Here is an 18,531-nt window from a genome sequence, read left to right as displayed (position 1 = left end):
ACCTTAAAATGTCTTTATTAATTTTAATCATATTGTTATTTCTTTAACATAGTTTATAAATAACATTTTTATCTCTGAAAAAAGTTTATTTTCTGCAATTAAGAGAATGTATGTACTATCATTTGGTTTTCTTTTTTCCCATCCCACAGAGAAATGATGAAGAGGCAGTTGTGGATAGGGGTGGAACTCGTTCTATTCTCAAAACACACTTTGAGAAAGAAGATTTAGAAGGTAAGACATTTCCCCTGCTTGGATAGCTCTTCCTATCTTTGTTTCAAAGTGAAATGTAAAATTCGTCATGATGTGGATAATTGCAAAAGTTGATATTAGAGTAATGGTGGTGGTGGTTGGTGGATATGATGCAGTCTGGAATGCCAATAGGCAGACCTGAAAGCAGTAAGAACATTCACCCAGGAGACATTTACTGAACCTCTGCTACATTCCAGCCTGTGTTGTGTTCCACTCTTTCAATATTCCTTGTTTCAAAGAATTACAATCAACTGGGGAATTAAAAGAAATAAATGACATACTAGCACATGTGGCACTATGGAAGAGGGGAGAATAGGACAGCAGGGTTGTCTAACTTAGCCTGCGCTGTCAGAGTCGGCTCTTAGTGGAAGAGTTAAAGACACTTTGGTGTTCTAGTTTTACTCAGGTATCTATGGGAGAGAGCTGGAGGCACCATTTGTTTGTGTCCTCAATAAGAAGGGAAAAAGGCAGAAAACTGTACTTGAACAACAATAAAAAAAAGGTCAGATACTTCAACAGGGAGGCAGTGTGGACTTGTAGTAGCTTTGAAACCAAGTTGTACTGGTTTCAAATATTAGTTCTGCCTTATTTGCTACAGAAGCCTCAGCTAGTTAGTTAACTTCTCTGCACCTTCTTTTTCTCAAATGTTAAAATAAGGATAACAATGGAAAATATTTTCTAAAATTTGTATAATAATTAAGGGGAAAATACTTAGAATAGTACCTGACATAAGAGTTATATAAGTGTTGACAGTTATCATTACATCACAATTTAATGTATATACACTATTAGTTCATTTTTATTTTTAACCAGAAATTATTACTAGTGAGATACAAGGTAGATGGTATTTTCATCTTTTGGTTGAAAAGTGAAACCCAGGTAATCTTAAGTAAAACTAATCAGAAAGAGCTGCTAATAATCCATCACAGCTGAGAAGTAAGGGTTTATTCCCCTTAAGAATTTTAATATAACCACTTAAATTGTAATTAAATTTATTGTTCTTTTGTTTTATCCTTAGCTATAACAATTAAATAACAGGAGAATAAAAATAATGTTTAGAGACAACTTTCCACAACTATAACTACTATGTGCTTGACATTTTGTTTAGTGCATGGAAAATATCCAGGTCTGGAAAGGTTATACTTACTGTGTGCATGTAGTGTGATTTGCTATGCTATCCATACTCATTATACGAATTGAAGGGAGTACAAATTTGCAAAACCTAAAGGGATTATGGATCATAAAATAATTATTTTTTTGGATTTGAAATGCCATTATATCAGCAGCAGATTTATTTTCCTGCCTGTGTTATGACTTCAGCTACACTTGTATTTACTAAACACACACAAGGAAACCTAATAAACTAAGAAGTTAGTCTAAAAATATACTCAGTTCCAGGGAAAGGCCATCTTGGGTTGAAAGACTATGATGGATCATCCACACATGAATAATTGGAAATTAACAGTTAATAATTTACAAATAATTATAGTAGAATCCTGAATGGCCCATTTGGATGGAAAATACATAATGCAAAAATAATATTTTATAATGTCATTTTAGTTATATAAACATGAATTATATACATTTTCTTTGGGAGACAGTGTACGATGCTTATTAAAAGAGATTTCTGATTGGCAAAACACAATTCATAAACCAGATTTTGTTTTGCTTATTGATATTTATAGTGGATATTTTAATCCCAGAAATGAATAATTTTGGCTTACTGGTGATTGAAATTAACATCACAGAATGCAAGTGTAATGTTACATTTAGAGTTTTGAAGGAAAATAGGGAAACCCTTATTTATATTGATTTTCTAAATATTGTGTTTGGTCCCAAACCATACTACACAGCGAAACATCCAAGCATTGGAGGATACTATGGAGGGTTCTGCTGTGATACGCACAAAAAATTGCTCTGAATCAGAAAATAATGCAGGAGCAATGTGATAGATGGTGTGGTTTAGGAAAAATCAACTGACAGCATAATATAAAATGGGTAGTGGAAGAGCACCAATTAGGAAGGTAGCATTACTAGGGGTAATGGTGGTGGTAGTTTCTCCCTTTGTATAAAAGACCAGAGCTCTACTTTTGAAGAGTATCTTCAGTAATGTAGATAAAACACATTTCATAAAATCTTCTTTCAATTAAAATTTAATTAATGAATTTAATTTTTCCAGCTTTATTGAGATGTAATTGAAATTTAAGGTGTATGATACAAATGTAATGAGAAATAATTACTACAATAAGATTAATTCCATCACATCCATCACCACACATAATCACCTTCTTTGTGTATGTGTGGTGAACATTTAAGACTACTCTTATGGGGTCTCTAGGGGCTAAAGCCAAGAAACACATTTTTCAAGTATGTGAAATCGTACACAAGCTAAGATGTTTATGGCAATAACAGTATAAAGAAAATAGTTTCTTAGGTATTTATAACACAAATTATAATAAAATTCTCATTTTGAGTTTCAAAAAAAAGACTACTCTTAGCAACACTCAAATATGTAATGCGGTGTTGTTAACTGCAGTCAGCATGCTGCACAATAGATCCCTAGAACATATTCATTTTATAACTGGAAGTTTGTACCTTTTGGCCAGTATTTCCCCATTTCCCCTACCCCCCCCAGCTTGTGTCAATCACCATTTCAATTAAAATTTTAAATTTGATAGTTACTGTTTCTCAGAACTGTGTATATAAGGTCTGTCTGGGAAAAGTCCAGCCATTGTTAATATAATGAGATCAGTTTGTGTGGCATCAATGTAACCTGGCAGCCAAGGAGAGTGGACTAGAATGCACATGTGTGAACAATGATGACTTCACTTTACTAGTTAGTGGGGTCTGTAGATGCCACTGAGTGAGCATGTGTGTGTACTGTGTGGCCATCACATTCAAATGACTAAGCAAATAAAGCAATGAATTTGCATCAGATTTTGTGTTAAGCTTGAACATTCCTCTGCGAAAACTATTTGAATGATTCAAAAGGCTGCAGCTATGGGTGAGTGGAAATTGGCAGTTTCATCATGAAAATATACCCATTCATGCATCACATCCCGTGCAGAGTTTTTTGGCAAATCACTTAGGTGACTCAGCCCCCACTACAACCCAGATTTGGTGCTCTGCAACTTCTGACTTCTCCCAAGACTAGAATAGCCTTTGAGAGGGAAGAGATTTAAGATCATCAATGAGCTACAGGAAAATATGATGGAGCAGCTGATGATAATTCCAACAAAGGATTTTGCAGAGTGTTTTGAACAGTGGAAGAGACACTGGGAGAACTGTGTGAGGTTCCAAGGTGCCTAGTGTGAAGAAGACTTACGTGACATCGTTCTATGTACAGTGTTTCTTGTATCTTGTGTTTTCTTCAATACATGTCTCTATTTTTCATATTACATGGCTGGATACTTTCTGGACAGACCTCATATACATGTACTTAGCTAATGAAATTACTCCTGTAATTTAACATCCTGACTACAGCTTGTAGAAATGCCAGGTGGTTAAGTATAAAGTTCCACATGAAATATGTTTAATGGAAAATGATTAACTGACCAAAATCAATAGCTTGGTGCATATGAATACTCTAATGTTATAGTATTCACATATATTACACATTGTGATGAATGATATGTCAAGTGTATAATTTTCTCCCTGTGAAACTATTTATCCTTTTGTTTTACATATACCTTGTATCATTTTTCTCGGTCTTATCCTTTTATTACATAAAATCAAGAGCATACAGTTTTACTAGATTCTGTTAACTTTATTTTTTTCTATATCATATAGTCAATAAATTCTTTGAATCTATTTCAGGGGTGTCTGTTCTCATCCCTTCCTGTTTTCCTGCTGCCTCTGTTCTAATCTTTCCCTTTCTGTATACTGTGTACTGTGTTTCCCACAATCCACCCACCTTAATAGTGTTCTTTCTAAACATCCTTCTGCTTCCAATACTACAATGTAGTTAGCAGCACTGAATCCCTATAATTACACCACTCAGGATTCTGAGTAGAGCAAAAATTATTCAGATTAACCAATTTTTATTTTTGGTTCCCACATCGTTGTGTGATTAGTAGTGTCTAAAGTTTAAGATTACAAAAGGAGTAATGTATTAATATCTTTGAAATTCTTTTTTGTACTTGCCCTTTAGTACATGTGTAGTAGACACAGTGGCCAGCTAAAATACACAGTGCTCACTTAAATTTGAATTTTACATAAACAAGGGATAACTTTTTGTATAGGTATACCATGTAATATTTTTATCTTTTTGAAATTTTTAAACTTGGCAACTCTCGTGGTGGATGTTATGATGAATCACCAATATGCCCGTTTTAAGGATGGGGTCACTTATTTTGCCAGTTGCCATAGGTGTTGCCTGCTGTTGGTTCATATCTAAATTCTCCCCCAGAAATTACCTTTAGCTGAAGGGCACTGCCTATTGCCTATGGGCATAATGAATTCAATTCATGGTCAGTGAAGTTTAAAAGTCTCAATTTGATACAACTTTGAAGGGTTGTCTCAGCTTCAGAGTCTCCTATGGAATCAATTGAAGCTTTCATTGCAATTGTACCATAATTCATTTTTTTCACTACCCAATGCTGCTGCCCATATTTCCTCCCAGATGTTATTGTTGACCACACTCTTCAACAAACCCTTGGAATACTCCTCAGAGCCTGTTTCCTGAAGAAGTTGACCCACTTTTTTATTGATAATTTCCCTGGCCCCTGAACAGTACTAATGGACATATTTGGTAATTGGCAGGACCTTAAAATTGGTTTCTTAGCCTATGGGGTTGAGAAATATTGCAGAGACTAAGAAGGTTCTGAAACTCCTTGCTGTGGCTATGATAGTAAATGAAAATCTGTATTGTATCTGATGGGAAATGGCAGAGATTCCTGTCACTTTTAAACATCTAAAGTATGTACCAGCTTGGCCACTACAGAAACTTGTCAAATCCTAGAGGAGGTAGTGGAGTATTGCAAAAGCAGCCAAATGGTAGCATGAATCACAGCTGCTGGATCAGTTGTACGATCTTTGCCAGAGGAGGTTAACATGCCCTCAGGTGCATGGTATGCAGCTGTGATCTGGCAATTACATTTTTAAAATTACTGTCAAGAAGGAGAACCAGAAATAAACATTCTCTTGGGAAGTACAACAATATATATTTATGGTCTTGCTCCCGGGTTGTGCTAATGCTACTTTCTTGTGTCATGATAGAGTCCAAAGGGATTTGGACTGAGTGAGTATTCTATAGAGCGTCACACTGGTTTGCTACATTGATTAAATGAGCAAGAAGTGGCAAGTGTGTTGGAGGACTTGATAAGATGGGTTCATTTCAGGGTATGTTCCCGAGCAAGTTTGATTAAAGGATGAAAGAATGTGCAACACTGTACTGAGCCTGAAACTCCAGGGTGGATAGATGAATAGGTGGGGTCAGTTTCCAATGGGCCCAAAAAAATCACCGTTGCTCCTTCAGTTACTCTTACTCACCTTGATTCTCTCTCTTCGCTGTTCATCCTGGTCCAGCCTTTCTCAGAATGAATGTGTGGACTTCACATACGACCACTGTTATACCTTCTGCAGGCATAAAAGTAAATTAATGACAAGTCACTAAAAATAGCATGTCCTATTAATAATTAGATGATACTAAAGAGGAAAATAATAGCTAAAGATGTTTGCTATTATAGCCATTTTGACTGACCAATTTCCAGTCAAGGTGATACTGTCAAACAACTGGATTTTTTTAAAATTAAAAAAATATTTTTATTGTGGTAAAAATGCATAACATAAAATTGACCATCTTAACCATTTGTAAGTATTTATTTCAGTAGTGTTAAGTATATTTACATTGTTGTGTAACCAATCTGCAGAACTTTTTCATCTTGGAAAACTGAAACTCTATACAACTCCCCATTTCCTCCTCCCCCATACTGCTAGCAACCACAATTCTACCCTTTGTTCCTATGGATCTGACTACATACTTCATATAAGTGAATCATGAAGTATTTGCTTTTTTGGGACTGGCTTGTTTTACTTAGCACAATGTCATCAAAGTTCATCTATGTTCTAGCATGTGTTACAATTTCCTTCCTTTTGAAGTCTGAATATATTTCATGGTTTATGGAGTATATAGTGTGAATATATATACACTATACACTAATACGTGTGTATGTGTATATATAGTGTGTATATACACACTCTGTGTATATATATGTAGTATATATATAATATGTATACATACACACTTATGCTATATGTATAGTATATGAGTGCACATAGTATGTATATATGGCGTGTATATACACATACTATATATAGCATGTGCACACACGCACACTGTACACACTATATGTATGCATATACTATGTATATACTATATATGTATATACTATGTGTGATATACATATATAGTATGTATATACACATACACTGTGCACTATATAATGTGTATATATATAGTGTGCATAGATATACATATTGTATATATACGTATATACACACATACATGCTATATTTTATGTATTCATGTGTTGATGGACATGACTGCTTCTATCTCTTGGCTATTGTGAATAGTGCTATTATGAACATGGGTGTGCAAATATGTCTTAGAGATCCTGCTTTCAGTTGTTTTGAATAGATAACCCATAAGTGGGATTGCTGGATCATAGGTTAATTCTATTTTTAATTTTGGAGAAACTGCCATACTGTTTCCCACAACAGATAAACAATTTTACATTCCCACCAAGAGTGCACAAGAATTGTATCTCTACATCCTCACCAACACTTGTGATTTTCTTTCTTTCCCTCTCTCTTTCCTTTCCTCCCTCCCCCTTCCTCCCACCCTCCCTCCCTCCCTTCCTGCCATAGTTCCTTCCTTCCTCCCTTCCTATATTAGCCCTCCTAATAGGTGTGAAGTGATATATCATTGTGGCTATTATTTGCATTTTCCTAATAGTGATGTTGAGCATCTTTTCATATGCTTTTTGGCCATTCGTGTATCATCTTTGGAGAAACCTGTCAAATCCATTGTCATAAAGTTTTCCCCAATGCTTTCTTCTAATTTATAGTTTTGGGCTTAATATTTAGGTCTTTGATTCATTTTGAATTAATTTTGGTACATGGTACAGAATGCCTATACCTGTACTCTTCATATTTCTTTGTTACCTAACATTACACCTGTTACAGCTCATGTTTTCTCCACAGGTTTATTTCCTCCCAAATCATTGATATATAAAGAACCTATTTAGTGACTATTATTTTTCATTTTAAAATACCTGGTATTTTTTATAATCTGAAAACATAGAAAAGGCAGTAAAACCTCAGGAAAATTATTAAAGACTTTCTGTTAAAAAACTTTTAGATTGCCCTATACCAAACTGGTGCCTTCTCATCTCCATTTATTAGTGATTTTCCTCCACACAGAATTAGAATGGCAATTCTCCCCATATATTCATATTACCTGATCCCTCCTGGTGGAATAATTATCTTTCTCCTCCCAACTTCTCTTTCTGAGTTTACACCCTTCCTTGTGCTATATATATTTGTTATTTTTCTTATTTGATTATAAGCTTGTTGAGGGACAGATCTTCACCTTACTCAAAATTACATTTTCTCACAATACCCAGCACTTCCTCTTAAACTAGATAGGTGCTACAAATGTGTTGTATTGAATTGCATTTATATATAATTCAATAATATGTAACTAATCATGTAAGAAATTAAATTTATAAAATATAATTAGGTGCATAGTTAACACTCATCAAATATTTAATTATCTTTCAAGCAACATGTAAATACAGTAGTTTCTAATTATGTTTCACTGTATTAGGATAAATAAATCTGGTTGCATTTTAATGTTATTCAATAATTCATAAATTTAAAACTTTAGTGGAAAATTTAAACTAATCTTTAAATCTAAGCCTACATATTAAATAAAAATGACATTTTCTATATCATAGTTGCTTTTAGAAGGTGTTAAATTACTTTAAAGCCAAGGATTTAACAGAGAAATTTATGCCCCATCTTCATATTCTTTTGCTCATTCCACTTGAGGAAAAAAATAGTTGGTTTACTAGTTTATTTTCCTTTTGGACCACTTACTGTAAAGTGGACCCAAAGTCCAGAGATAATGTAATTAAAGCACCTAGTGCAAAGCAATTACAAAACATAATTCTGATTTATCAGTGGTAACAACCTCCTACATTCTTCATTTCACTCAATGCATTCCTCAGCACTTAAGAGAACTAAAGTGGTTTTCTGACCACAATCATTGCAATGTCCACATTGATGCATCTTCTCACAATATAAGCAGGAGTAGACAACCAGTCAATTAGGACTTTTCTCTTGAAGCTATCGTCATTCACCAATATTAATTAAGTTCTAATGGGACACAAACACTGCTTTATACTCTTTATTCTCTAAGGAGGTTTAGATACTAGAGCTGTCAATAGAGTACTGGAAATAAATCACATTGGCCACTTTGCACATAAATGTTTACATTTAAAATTATCAATGGATATAAATGCTAATAATAATGAATATGTATTGAATAGTCAAAAGAGGTAATGTGCTTGATTCTCTCAGAAACTTTGTTTACTCCCCCTTTCCATCTGTCCTCTTTTCTGTTTACCTGGTCATTCCTACTGCCTTAGTACACCAAAACTGCTAATGGCATAATGAAAAAAATCTGATTTTCTTTCCTTACTTTCTCTATCATTTCTACCCCTTAATGAGTTTCAGGTGGGAAGATAATAAAGGAAACCAAAATGATTGAAATCCTAATGAGGGGAAGGTAAAATTTTAATATTCTGCTGGTAAATTAAATTTTTGTTTGTTCTTGTCACAGGAAAATATGAATATTCTTTTTGACTACTTTAAAAACTTCTTTTAAATTACCTTAGAAGCATCTGTGATAAAATCAGTACAGTTATTAATTAGAAATCAAAATTAACAAAAGATTTCTAATTTCTAGATAAAGTATTTAGAATTATACCTACTTTTTCTTTGTATAACTCAGTTTTTTCTTATAATGATGAATTGTCATGATTTATTTAGATGATAGTATAGCAGGAAATTATTTTATGACATCGCAGTGATTAATACAAAACAATAGTGCCAGCAATACCAACAGAATTAATAACAACATATTGATCATGAAAATGAAAGTCATTTTTAGTAAGTTGAGTTATTAACTTATGTTAATTATTTAAAAAAGCACTTTTTATTGCCAACTACAGTGGCTCTCTGTCCTCACCATTTTGAGTTCTCTGTTGCTTTTTATCTTTTTGTCATACCTTTTTTTTTTAATTGAATTTATTGGTGGGGCATTGGTTTACAAAACCATAAAAGTTTCAAGTGTACAACTCAACAAAACATCATCTGCACACTCCCTGAATCATGTACCCATGGGCCAAAGCAAATTCTTTTTTCATCCCAATTTATCTCTCCTTTGCTCACATTCACCTTTCTCTCTGGTTATCGCCCCACAGTTGTCTGTGTCTGTGTGTCATATATATATATATATATATATATATATATATTTTTTTTTTGCTTAATCCCCTCACTTTTCATCTGGTCCTCCAACCACCCTCCCTGCTAACAGCTGTCAGTCTGTCCCATGTGTCCATGCCTCTGTTTCTATTTTGTTAGTCAGTTTATTTTGCTCATTAGATTCCACTATAAGTGAGATCATATGGTGTTTGCCTTTATTTGACTGACTTACTTAGTGTAATAATCTTCAGGTTCATCCATGCTGTTGCAAAAGGTTAAGATTTCTTTTTTCTTTTATTTTTCAGCTGAGTAATATCCCCTTATGTAAATGTACCACAGTTTCCCTTTTTCTTTTCATTTTATTTTTATTTATTTTTTTAAATTTTAATCATTGTTCAAGTACAGTTTTCTCCCTTTTACTCCCATTCCAGCCCACCCAGCCCTTTTCATTTTATTTTAATAGCAGTGACAGTTAAATATGATGTATAATAGAACATGGATAACTTTTTATCAAAATATTTTTTCTAATTTTTTTCAATACTGTGGAATTCCATTTTATTTTTTATCTTTAAATTTTATTTTAGCCCTGGCTGGCGTAGCTCAGTGGATTGAGTGCGGGCTGCAAACCAAAGCATCGCAGGTTCTATTCCCAGCTAGGGCACATGCCTGGGTTGCAGGCCATGGCCCCCAGTAACCACACATTGATGTTTCTCTCTCTCTCTTTCTCCCTCCCGTCCCTCTCTAAAAATAAATAAATAAAATATTAAAAAATTTTTATTTTAATTGTTGCAGTGCAATTTTCTATCTTTTACTCCCATCCCAACCCACCCACCCAGCCCTCCTTTTCTCCCTCCCATTTCCACCCACCCCTAGTTTTTCCACCCATGAGTAAGGACACCCATGTGTTCTTTATACTCATTCCTGTAAACCCTTCCCTTTTTCCTCTGAAATTCCCTCTCTTCTCCCCTCTGAACTCTGTCAGTCTGTTCTTTATTTTGGAATTCCATTTTAAATGAAGACATCAGATGCTGTCATAGGGAAAACAGTTTTCAAAATTCGATGTACATGTAACCACAGCTTTTTTATTAACCCACTCATCTACTAATGGGCACTGGGGCTGCTTCCAAATCTTGGCTATTGTAAATAACACTGCAGTGAACATAGGGGTGCATATATTCTTTTGAATTAGTGTTAAGGATTTCTTTGGCTATATTCCCAGAAGTGGGATTACTGGATCAAAAGACAGTTCCATTTTTAGTTTGTTGAGGAAGCTCAGTACTCTTTCCCACAGTGGCTGTACCAGTCTGCATTCCCACCAACAGTGCAAAATGGTTCCCTTTTCTCCACATCCTCACCAGCACTTATCATTTGTTGATTTATTAATGATGGCCATTCTGACAGTGTAAAGTGATATCTCATTGTGGTTTTAATTTGCATCTTTCTGATGGCTAGTGATGAGCATCTTTTCATATGTCTATTGACCATCTGTATGTCCTCTTTGGAGAAGTGTCTACTCAGGTTCTTTGCCCATTTCTTAATTAGGTTGTTTGTCTTCTTGGTGTTCAGTTGGATGAATTCTTTATATATTTTGGAAATTAACCCTTTACCAGATGTATCATTGGAAAATATGTTCTCCCATTCAGTGGGTTACCTTTTCATTTTTTGATGGTTTCTTTTGCTGTGTAAAATCTTTTTAGTCTGAGATAGTCCCATTTGTTTATTTTTTTCATTTGTTTCACTTGCCCCAGGAGATATATAGGCAAAAATATTGCTACAAGAGATGTTTCAAATTTTACTACCTATGTTTTCTTCTAGGATTTTTATAGTTTCACAACTTAAATTTAAATTTTTAATCATTCTGAGTTTATTCTTGTGTATGTGTATGGTGTAAGTTGGTGTAGTTTCATTGTTTTTCATGTACCTGTCGAATTTTCCCAACATCACTTATTGAAGAGACTGTCTGTACCCCACTGTGTGTTTTTGCCTCATTTGTCAAATATTAATTGACAATAAAGGCTTTATGTCTGTGCTCTGTTTGGTTTCATTGATTTATATGCTTGTTCTTATGACAATATCATGCTGTTTTGAGGACTACAGTCTTATAGAATAGTTTGATACCATTGTTCTTCTTTTTTTAAAGATTTTATTTTTTTATTTTTAGGGAGGGAAGGGAGGGAGAAAGAGAGAGAGAGAGAGAAACATCAATGTGTGGTGGGGGTCATGGCCTGCAATGTGTGGTGGGGGCCATGGCAGGCATATGCCCTGACTGGGAATCTAACCTGTGACACTTTGGTTCGCAGCCCACGCTCAATCCACTGAGCTACACCAGCCAGGGCTTGATACCATTGTTCTTCTTTTTTAATATTGCTGAGGCTATTTGGAGTCTTTTGTGGCTCCATATAAATGTTTGAAATATTTTTTCTAGATTTGTGAGATATGCCATTAGCATTTTAATAGGAATTACATTGAATCTGTATATTGCTTCAGGTAGTATGGACATTTTAATGATGTTAATTTTTCCTATCCATGAACATACTATATGAGTCCACTTATCTGTATCTTCCTTAGTTTCTTTCTTCAGTATCTTATAAATTTCTGCGTATAGGTCTTTTACCTCGTTGGATAAATTTACTTTTAAGTGTCTTACTTTGTGTTACAATAATAAATGGGATTGTTTTCCCAATTTCTTTTTCTGATAGTTCATTTTTGATCTATAAAAATGCCACCAATCTCTGAATATAAATTTTGTATACTGCTACTTTGCCAGATTCACTTATTAGATCTTGTAGTTTTCTGGTGGAGTCTTTCGGGTTTTCTATGTACAATACCATGTCATCTGTGAATAATGACAGTTTACCTCCTTCCTTTTTCTATTTGGCTGCCTTTGATTTCTTCTTGTCTCATTGCTGTGACTAGGACTTCCAGTACTATATTGAATAGAAATGGTGAAAGTGGACATCCCTGTCTTGTTCCTGACCTTAAGGGAAATGCTTTAGTTTTCTCTGTTGCTTTTAAAACTTTTAACTAAACCTTTGTTTTTACATCTCTTTTCTCATCTCTCCCCCTTTGCTTCTCTTCTCCATCATGTCTTCCTTGGTATTTTCTGTTTTATCCACTGGCCCCTTTTACTCTGTATGACATTTGTTTTTCCCAAAATTAAAATACCTCTCACAGTTTCATTGTTTTAAAAGTTATTAAAATAATATTAACTTAGAAAATTCAAGCAATGTAAACATTTGTAGGAAGGCAAACAAAACAATTCCAAATGCCACCACCAATATTAATAATACTGTTAATATTCTGAACCCAATAACAACATAAATACTTTAAGCAAAATATTAATTTATGTGTTATAAACACATGTAATGATAATTAATTTACATATATAAATGGAATTATAGTTCATTTTTATCTTTTAAATTACTCTTTTTCTGATTCAAAAAGTTCAACATCTTTCCATGTTAATATAAATATTATCTATTTAAATTGCACCTAATATTTCATTGTATGGTTCTATGATGCTTAATTTATCAATCCTTATCAGTGGACATTTGGACTATTTTTCATTTTCCTATTTTACACAAAGCTGCTATGAACATGATTGTATGTGTATCTCTGTGCACTTGATTTCCCTGATATAATTCTCAGGAGAATCAATGGGTCAAATGATTATAAAGTTAATATTTTGATACATTTTTATATTGTCTTCCAGAATGATTATACTCAAATATATTCTTATTAATATAATGTGGGAAGTTCCATCTATTTCTTCAAACCTTTGACAGGTCTCGACTATCTTTTTATTTATTTATTTTATTTTTTATTGTTCAATTACAGTTGTCCCCATTTTATCCCCCATTGCTCTCTCCTGCCTTATGGGCCCCCTACCTCCCACATTCCAATCCTCCCCCACCCCAGTTGTCTTTGTCCATGGGTCCTTTATACATGTTCCTTGACTTGACCTTTCAACTATCTTTTAAATGTTGGTTTTTCTCCACATATGTCCCTGATTTTTTCCCCTCATTCTTCATAATCTCCCCAGTTGATTCACTTCCTAGAATGTTTCTTCCACCTATAAGTGCTGCAGGAATCCATATGGACTCCAGATGTGTCCTGTGGACCTTCATACAATGAATAAACCCAAGATAGGTACATGGAAGAGGATGAATATGACAGAGTAGAGGTCATCTCGTACAATATTAGTTGAGAAAATAGTTCAAGGTGTAGTTAGCAAAAACATGACTGCTAACTTAAAAGTATTTGAAAGATTCTTATATGGAAGATGAAATAGACTATCATTTTATGTTACCTGAAAATAGTAAAGTTTTATATGAGGAAAAAATCTATTAAGTTTTTAGAATTGCTCTACTGCACACGTGGCAAACACAAGGCCCGCAGGCTGAATCCGGCCCTCCACCTTGTTTCTACCTGGCGGCAGCGCCCTGCTCTCGCTTAACTGTTGAGTAGTTACATTTATACAGTCCTAAAATTACATTCCGCCTTTTGAAGGCAACCACGAGGCTGATGTGGCCCCTGGTGAAAATAAGTTAGACACCCCTGCTCTATTGGATATGACTATTTAGAAATATTTAGTTTTAGAAATGTTAACTTCAACTCCTTTTTACTTCATATGTTAAAATGAGAGGTTGCAATTAGATGATCTCTAAAGATTTTTCCATCTCTGAATTCTATGATCTTTAGGAGAACTTTTAGAGTGTGTTTTAAAATGTATGTTCCTTGTTAATTCTGACTGACAAGAAAAGTTCATTAGTTTTACATTTGAAAAGGACTCTTCACCCTGTATAAAAGAAGGGTTTAAGAATGTCCTATAAATTATTTATGCCTCTTGAAAACCACGGAAACTTATTTTGTGTCTTTGTTTCTTTCTTTTTAAATATTTTATTATTTATGCTATTCCAGTTGTCTCACTTCCTCCCCTTTGCCACCGTTCACCCAACCCACCCCCCACTTCCACAAGTCATGTCCACACCGTTGTTGATGTCCATGGGTCCTTCATATATGTTCTTTGACTAATCCCTTCACCTTCTTTCAATCAGTCCCCACCTCTTACAGTTGTCGGTCTATTTCATGATTCTGTGCCTCTGGTTCTATTTTGCTCATTAGTTTATTTTGTTCATTAGAGTCCTCTTATAAGTGAGATCATAAGGTATTTGTTTTTCCCTAAGTGGCTTATATATTTTTTGAAGAAAAAAGAAATTAAAGTAGGGTAGATGAGGTTTGAAAAATACCACCTAATATAAATTTTTTAATCAAAAGGTTATGTCTGACTTTATCATCTTGAAATATATAATTAGATCATATTTGGTTAACATTCAAAATGTAATGACTCAGAGGTACTACCTGCCTGATAGTATTATGGAAGTATATTGTATTTCTTCAGGAATTCTCCCAAGGTTCCCAAGAGTTAATTCATCTAAGTGGTTAAATCAGACTTTATTGTCTCTAATCTGTTGCTACCCTCAGTGAGAATAAATTGAACTTCATATTCATTCATTCATTCATTCATTAACTCATTTATTCATTCCTCCAACTCTCCATTGTATGCCTATTATTAAATGCCAGATCCTTTCCCAGGTACCAATGAATCGGCTGTGAAAAATAAAAGATAAAAATATGGACTTTATATGCTAGATTTGCCCCTCAAGTTTGATCTCAACAAACATTTAACACTGGATAGCCTAGCCTATTAGTGTATTTTCAGTTTCTTCCACCACCAGGTAGAAGAAATCTGGTGGCATCCAAGAAGTAGAGATAATGCAAGTTGCACTAGAGTTATGTGACTGCCTACCATCATTTGGTGCAAGGCCCTGTCCACTAAAGCTATTCATCTTCATAATTTATCTGACAGTGTTGTCCCATTAGCTACACTACCTTCTCTTCTATATACATACACACCAAAACCCACCTTGAACCTTAAATGTTAAACTTCTTAGTGACCCAAGCCATTAATATCCCTTATTGTAAGGGCACACATGTGTGCCTTTCTCCACTCAAGGTAAGTTCCTTAGTACCTAAGTGACTTTGTCAGAAAGGCCTTTAGCATCAATTACATGATGGCAAAGGCCAGCTGTGTGTGTGTGCATACACCCTTTGTAATGTAGTGGGTGCTGTTGAATTTGGAAAACAGGCCAAACTTCCTTCCCAGTGGTGATGTTTCCTCCAGATGAGGGTGGAAGTAAGGGAATGTTATCTGTTCCTACTTGTCTTCATTTATAACACTGTACTGTGTTCAGATATGGTTTAGTAATTTTAACTCTCAGAGCAAAGGAATTTGGCTTTAGCTTCTCTTCTTCCAAATCGACTCTTTGGATCTTGCCTAAACCTGAGGATAAAAATGGATGCAGGAGGGAGGATGCCCCCTAATTTCACTTTCCAACATCTTAGCCCTATGCTTTTCCATCACCCCAAATGATTATTTTATATTCTCCACTCAAAGGTGGGTACTTACTCAATGTCCATGTAACTACTGAACTGTGCAAAGTGGATCTTTCCAGAAAGTGAAGTCAGCCTTATTAAGGTAAATTGATCATATCACCTCTAGGTACAGAAAATTGTCCATTGCAGGTTCAATTCCCAGTCAGGGCACATTCCTGGGTTGCAGGCCACAGTCCCCAGCAACCGCACATTGATGTTTCTCTCTCTCTCCTTCTCCCTCCCTTCCCTCTCTAAAAATAAATAAATAAAATCTTAAAAAAAGAGAAAATTGTCGACAACCTAAAAAAAGAAAGAAAAAGAAAAATTAGGAAGTTTCATCTTTATAGTTTCATCAGGCACCAGGCAGTGTTGTTCTGATCACCCTCCCACTCAACATCCCCTGCCCCGCTACACAGCCTTGATTTGTGCTATTTGCCAATTTTAATGAGCCAAATTCACAGCATCAAAGTGTTTTCACTGAACACATAGCTAAGAAGAGAGGTACACACCTGACTCTGGAGACTAGTGCCAGCTTTCATGTGTGTATAGTAGTGTGCAAGTCATTGTTTTCATCCAAAATTTCCTGTAAAAAAATTGAAAAGTAAGAAACAGTTTCTATATGTCAGTATGAACCCATGTTTATTGCAAGGAATGTTTAAGGAAATAACATATGATTCTGTTTACTTCCTGATGAAAACAAATTAAGTATGCTAATACATATCTCTGGACCATGTGTGTTCCCACACTGCCCTTTTTCACTTGCCGATACAAATACTATTCCTCTAAGCCTGTTTTTCTATGAGCCAGTGTTTAAATTTTTCAGTCTACTGCAGCATAAAATATTGTAAAAAGTGGTTAAGGTTTAATAATTAATTGTTTGAGAAATACTTGCTGCACTCTTAATATGCCAGATACTAAAAATATAAACAGATTAATCAGACCATATTGCCTCCAGTAGATCCTATCATAGGCATCATATACCTGATTATATAATTAGTTATTTAATTGGAATTTTGAAAAGTTTTATTGGAAGTTCAAGGTGCTAAGGGAAAACTTATTGGTGGTTATGTATAATAAAATTAGACATATTTGATAGACCTGATTACATGGTGACATAAAAGTTCCTAGAAGCAATAGAGGGAAAAACCAATGCCCAAGTACTCTCCAGGCCTTTGTTTCTATCACATTTGCTAATGTCTCATAGGTCAAAACAAGTCACATAGACAAGCCCAGATTTATAGGTTGGCAGAATAGATTCTACTCTTGATGGGAGGAACTGCAAAAAATATTGTGGCCATTAGAAACAAAATCTACCACAGCATCTACTTATTTGCAAACATCCATACAGGAATAAAAAGTGTTTTTCATCTTTGCTTTTAGATGTTTTGTTTAATTCCTTCAGTTTCACAGGTGAATCTTGCAACTGTCTTCATGGAAATCTGTTTCCTCCTCAACGACTCTTCAGTTTTTCCAAGCAATCCTTTGTGTCCTTTATTACTATAATTCCCTGAATAAGCCACTTTCTACATGTGCATGTCTTTCAAATTAATACAGTGCAAAAGTAAATCTGGAAAATTTTATAGTTTTGCATTTTTGCTCATTTCCCTGAAGCAAAGTGGCAGGCTGTTCAGAAATCATGACTTAGTTAAAATGAGGTTGAGGAGGTAAGAAGTACCACCTTCTCTTTTGTATTTATTTTTTAAGTATCCTAGGACATATGCCCTCTCTTTTCTCCCTCTTCCTTGCAAAATAAAACAAAAAATACGTGTTTTAAAATAATAGTGAAATTGCAAGCTTTTGTTATTACAAAAATGGATGCCCTATGTCTACTTTTTGCCCTGCTCCAACATCCCCTAAAAGCTTTTCTTTTTTGCCCACACTATCTGTTTTTTTTTTAGATTTCCTACTCTTCTGCTAATCCAGAACCTACTTACTGCAGCCCAGCTCGAGTCATACTTTCTCCAGAAACTTTCCTTACTTGCCCAGGTTATCCTTGGTTTCACTCTGCTATGAACTCCTACAGAATTTAAAGCCTGGTACCACATAACAGCTTTAATGCAGTTTTTTTTTTACTGTTTTTATTTGTACTATTTGCTGCTGTCCTCTTTGAATTTGAGCTCTCAACGATTGGATGGTTTTCCTTTTTTAAGTGCAGGTGTCATATCCTGTCATATAACCTATCAAAATTGTGAGTTCCCCCATCCCTTTTTCTCAGAAAATATGTATTAGGATTCATTCATTTATTCAAGAAATGTTGAGGCTTACTATGTTCCAAGTTAAAAAATAATATTGCTATCTCAAGGTACAAAGCATTACAGTTGCTATTTTGCTCAAGACAGTGTTAGAAACTTATAGGAA

At 34.6% G+C, this 18,531-nt stretch overlaps 1 protein-coding gene across 6 annotated transcripts in view; it reads left to right on the top strand.

Annotated features, from left to right (window-relative positions):
• Positions 1-18,531, top strand: part of SLC4A10 (solute carrier family 4 member 10) — a 268,818-nt gene that overhangs the window by 103,587 nt on the left and 146,700 nt on the right. For all 6 annotated transcript variants that reach the window (XM_045850821.1, XM_045850997.1, XM_045850689.1 and 3 more), the window contains exon 2: positions 150-231. In XM_045850821.1, coding sequence (XP_045706777.1) covers positions 150-231 — 82 coding nt within the window. The remainder of the gene's footprint in view (positions 1-149; positions 232-18,531) is intronic.

Source organism: Phyllostomus hastatus, unplaced genomic scaffold, assembly GCF_019186645.2.
Source record: "Phyllostomus hastatus isolate PE091 unplaced genomic scaffold, TTU_PhHast_1.1 phas_contig_1, whole genome shotgun sequence".
In the NCBI taxonomy this organism is placed as follows: Eukaryota; Metazoa; Chordata; class Mammalia; order Chiroptera; family Phyllostomidae; genus Phyllostomus; species Phyllostomus hastatus.
The sequence above is the reverse complement of the archived record's forward strand: the minus strand, read 5'-3'. Positions and strand labels throughout refer to the sequence as shown.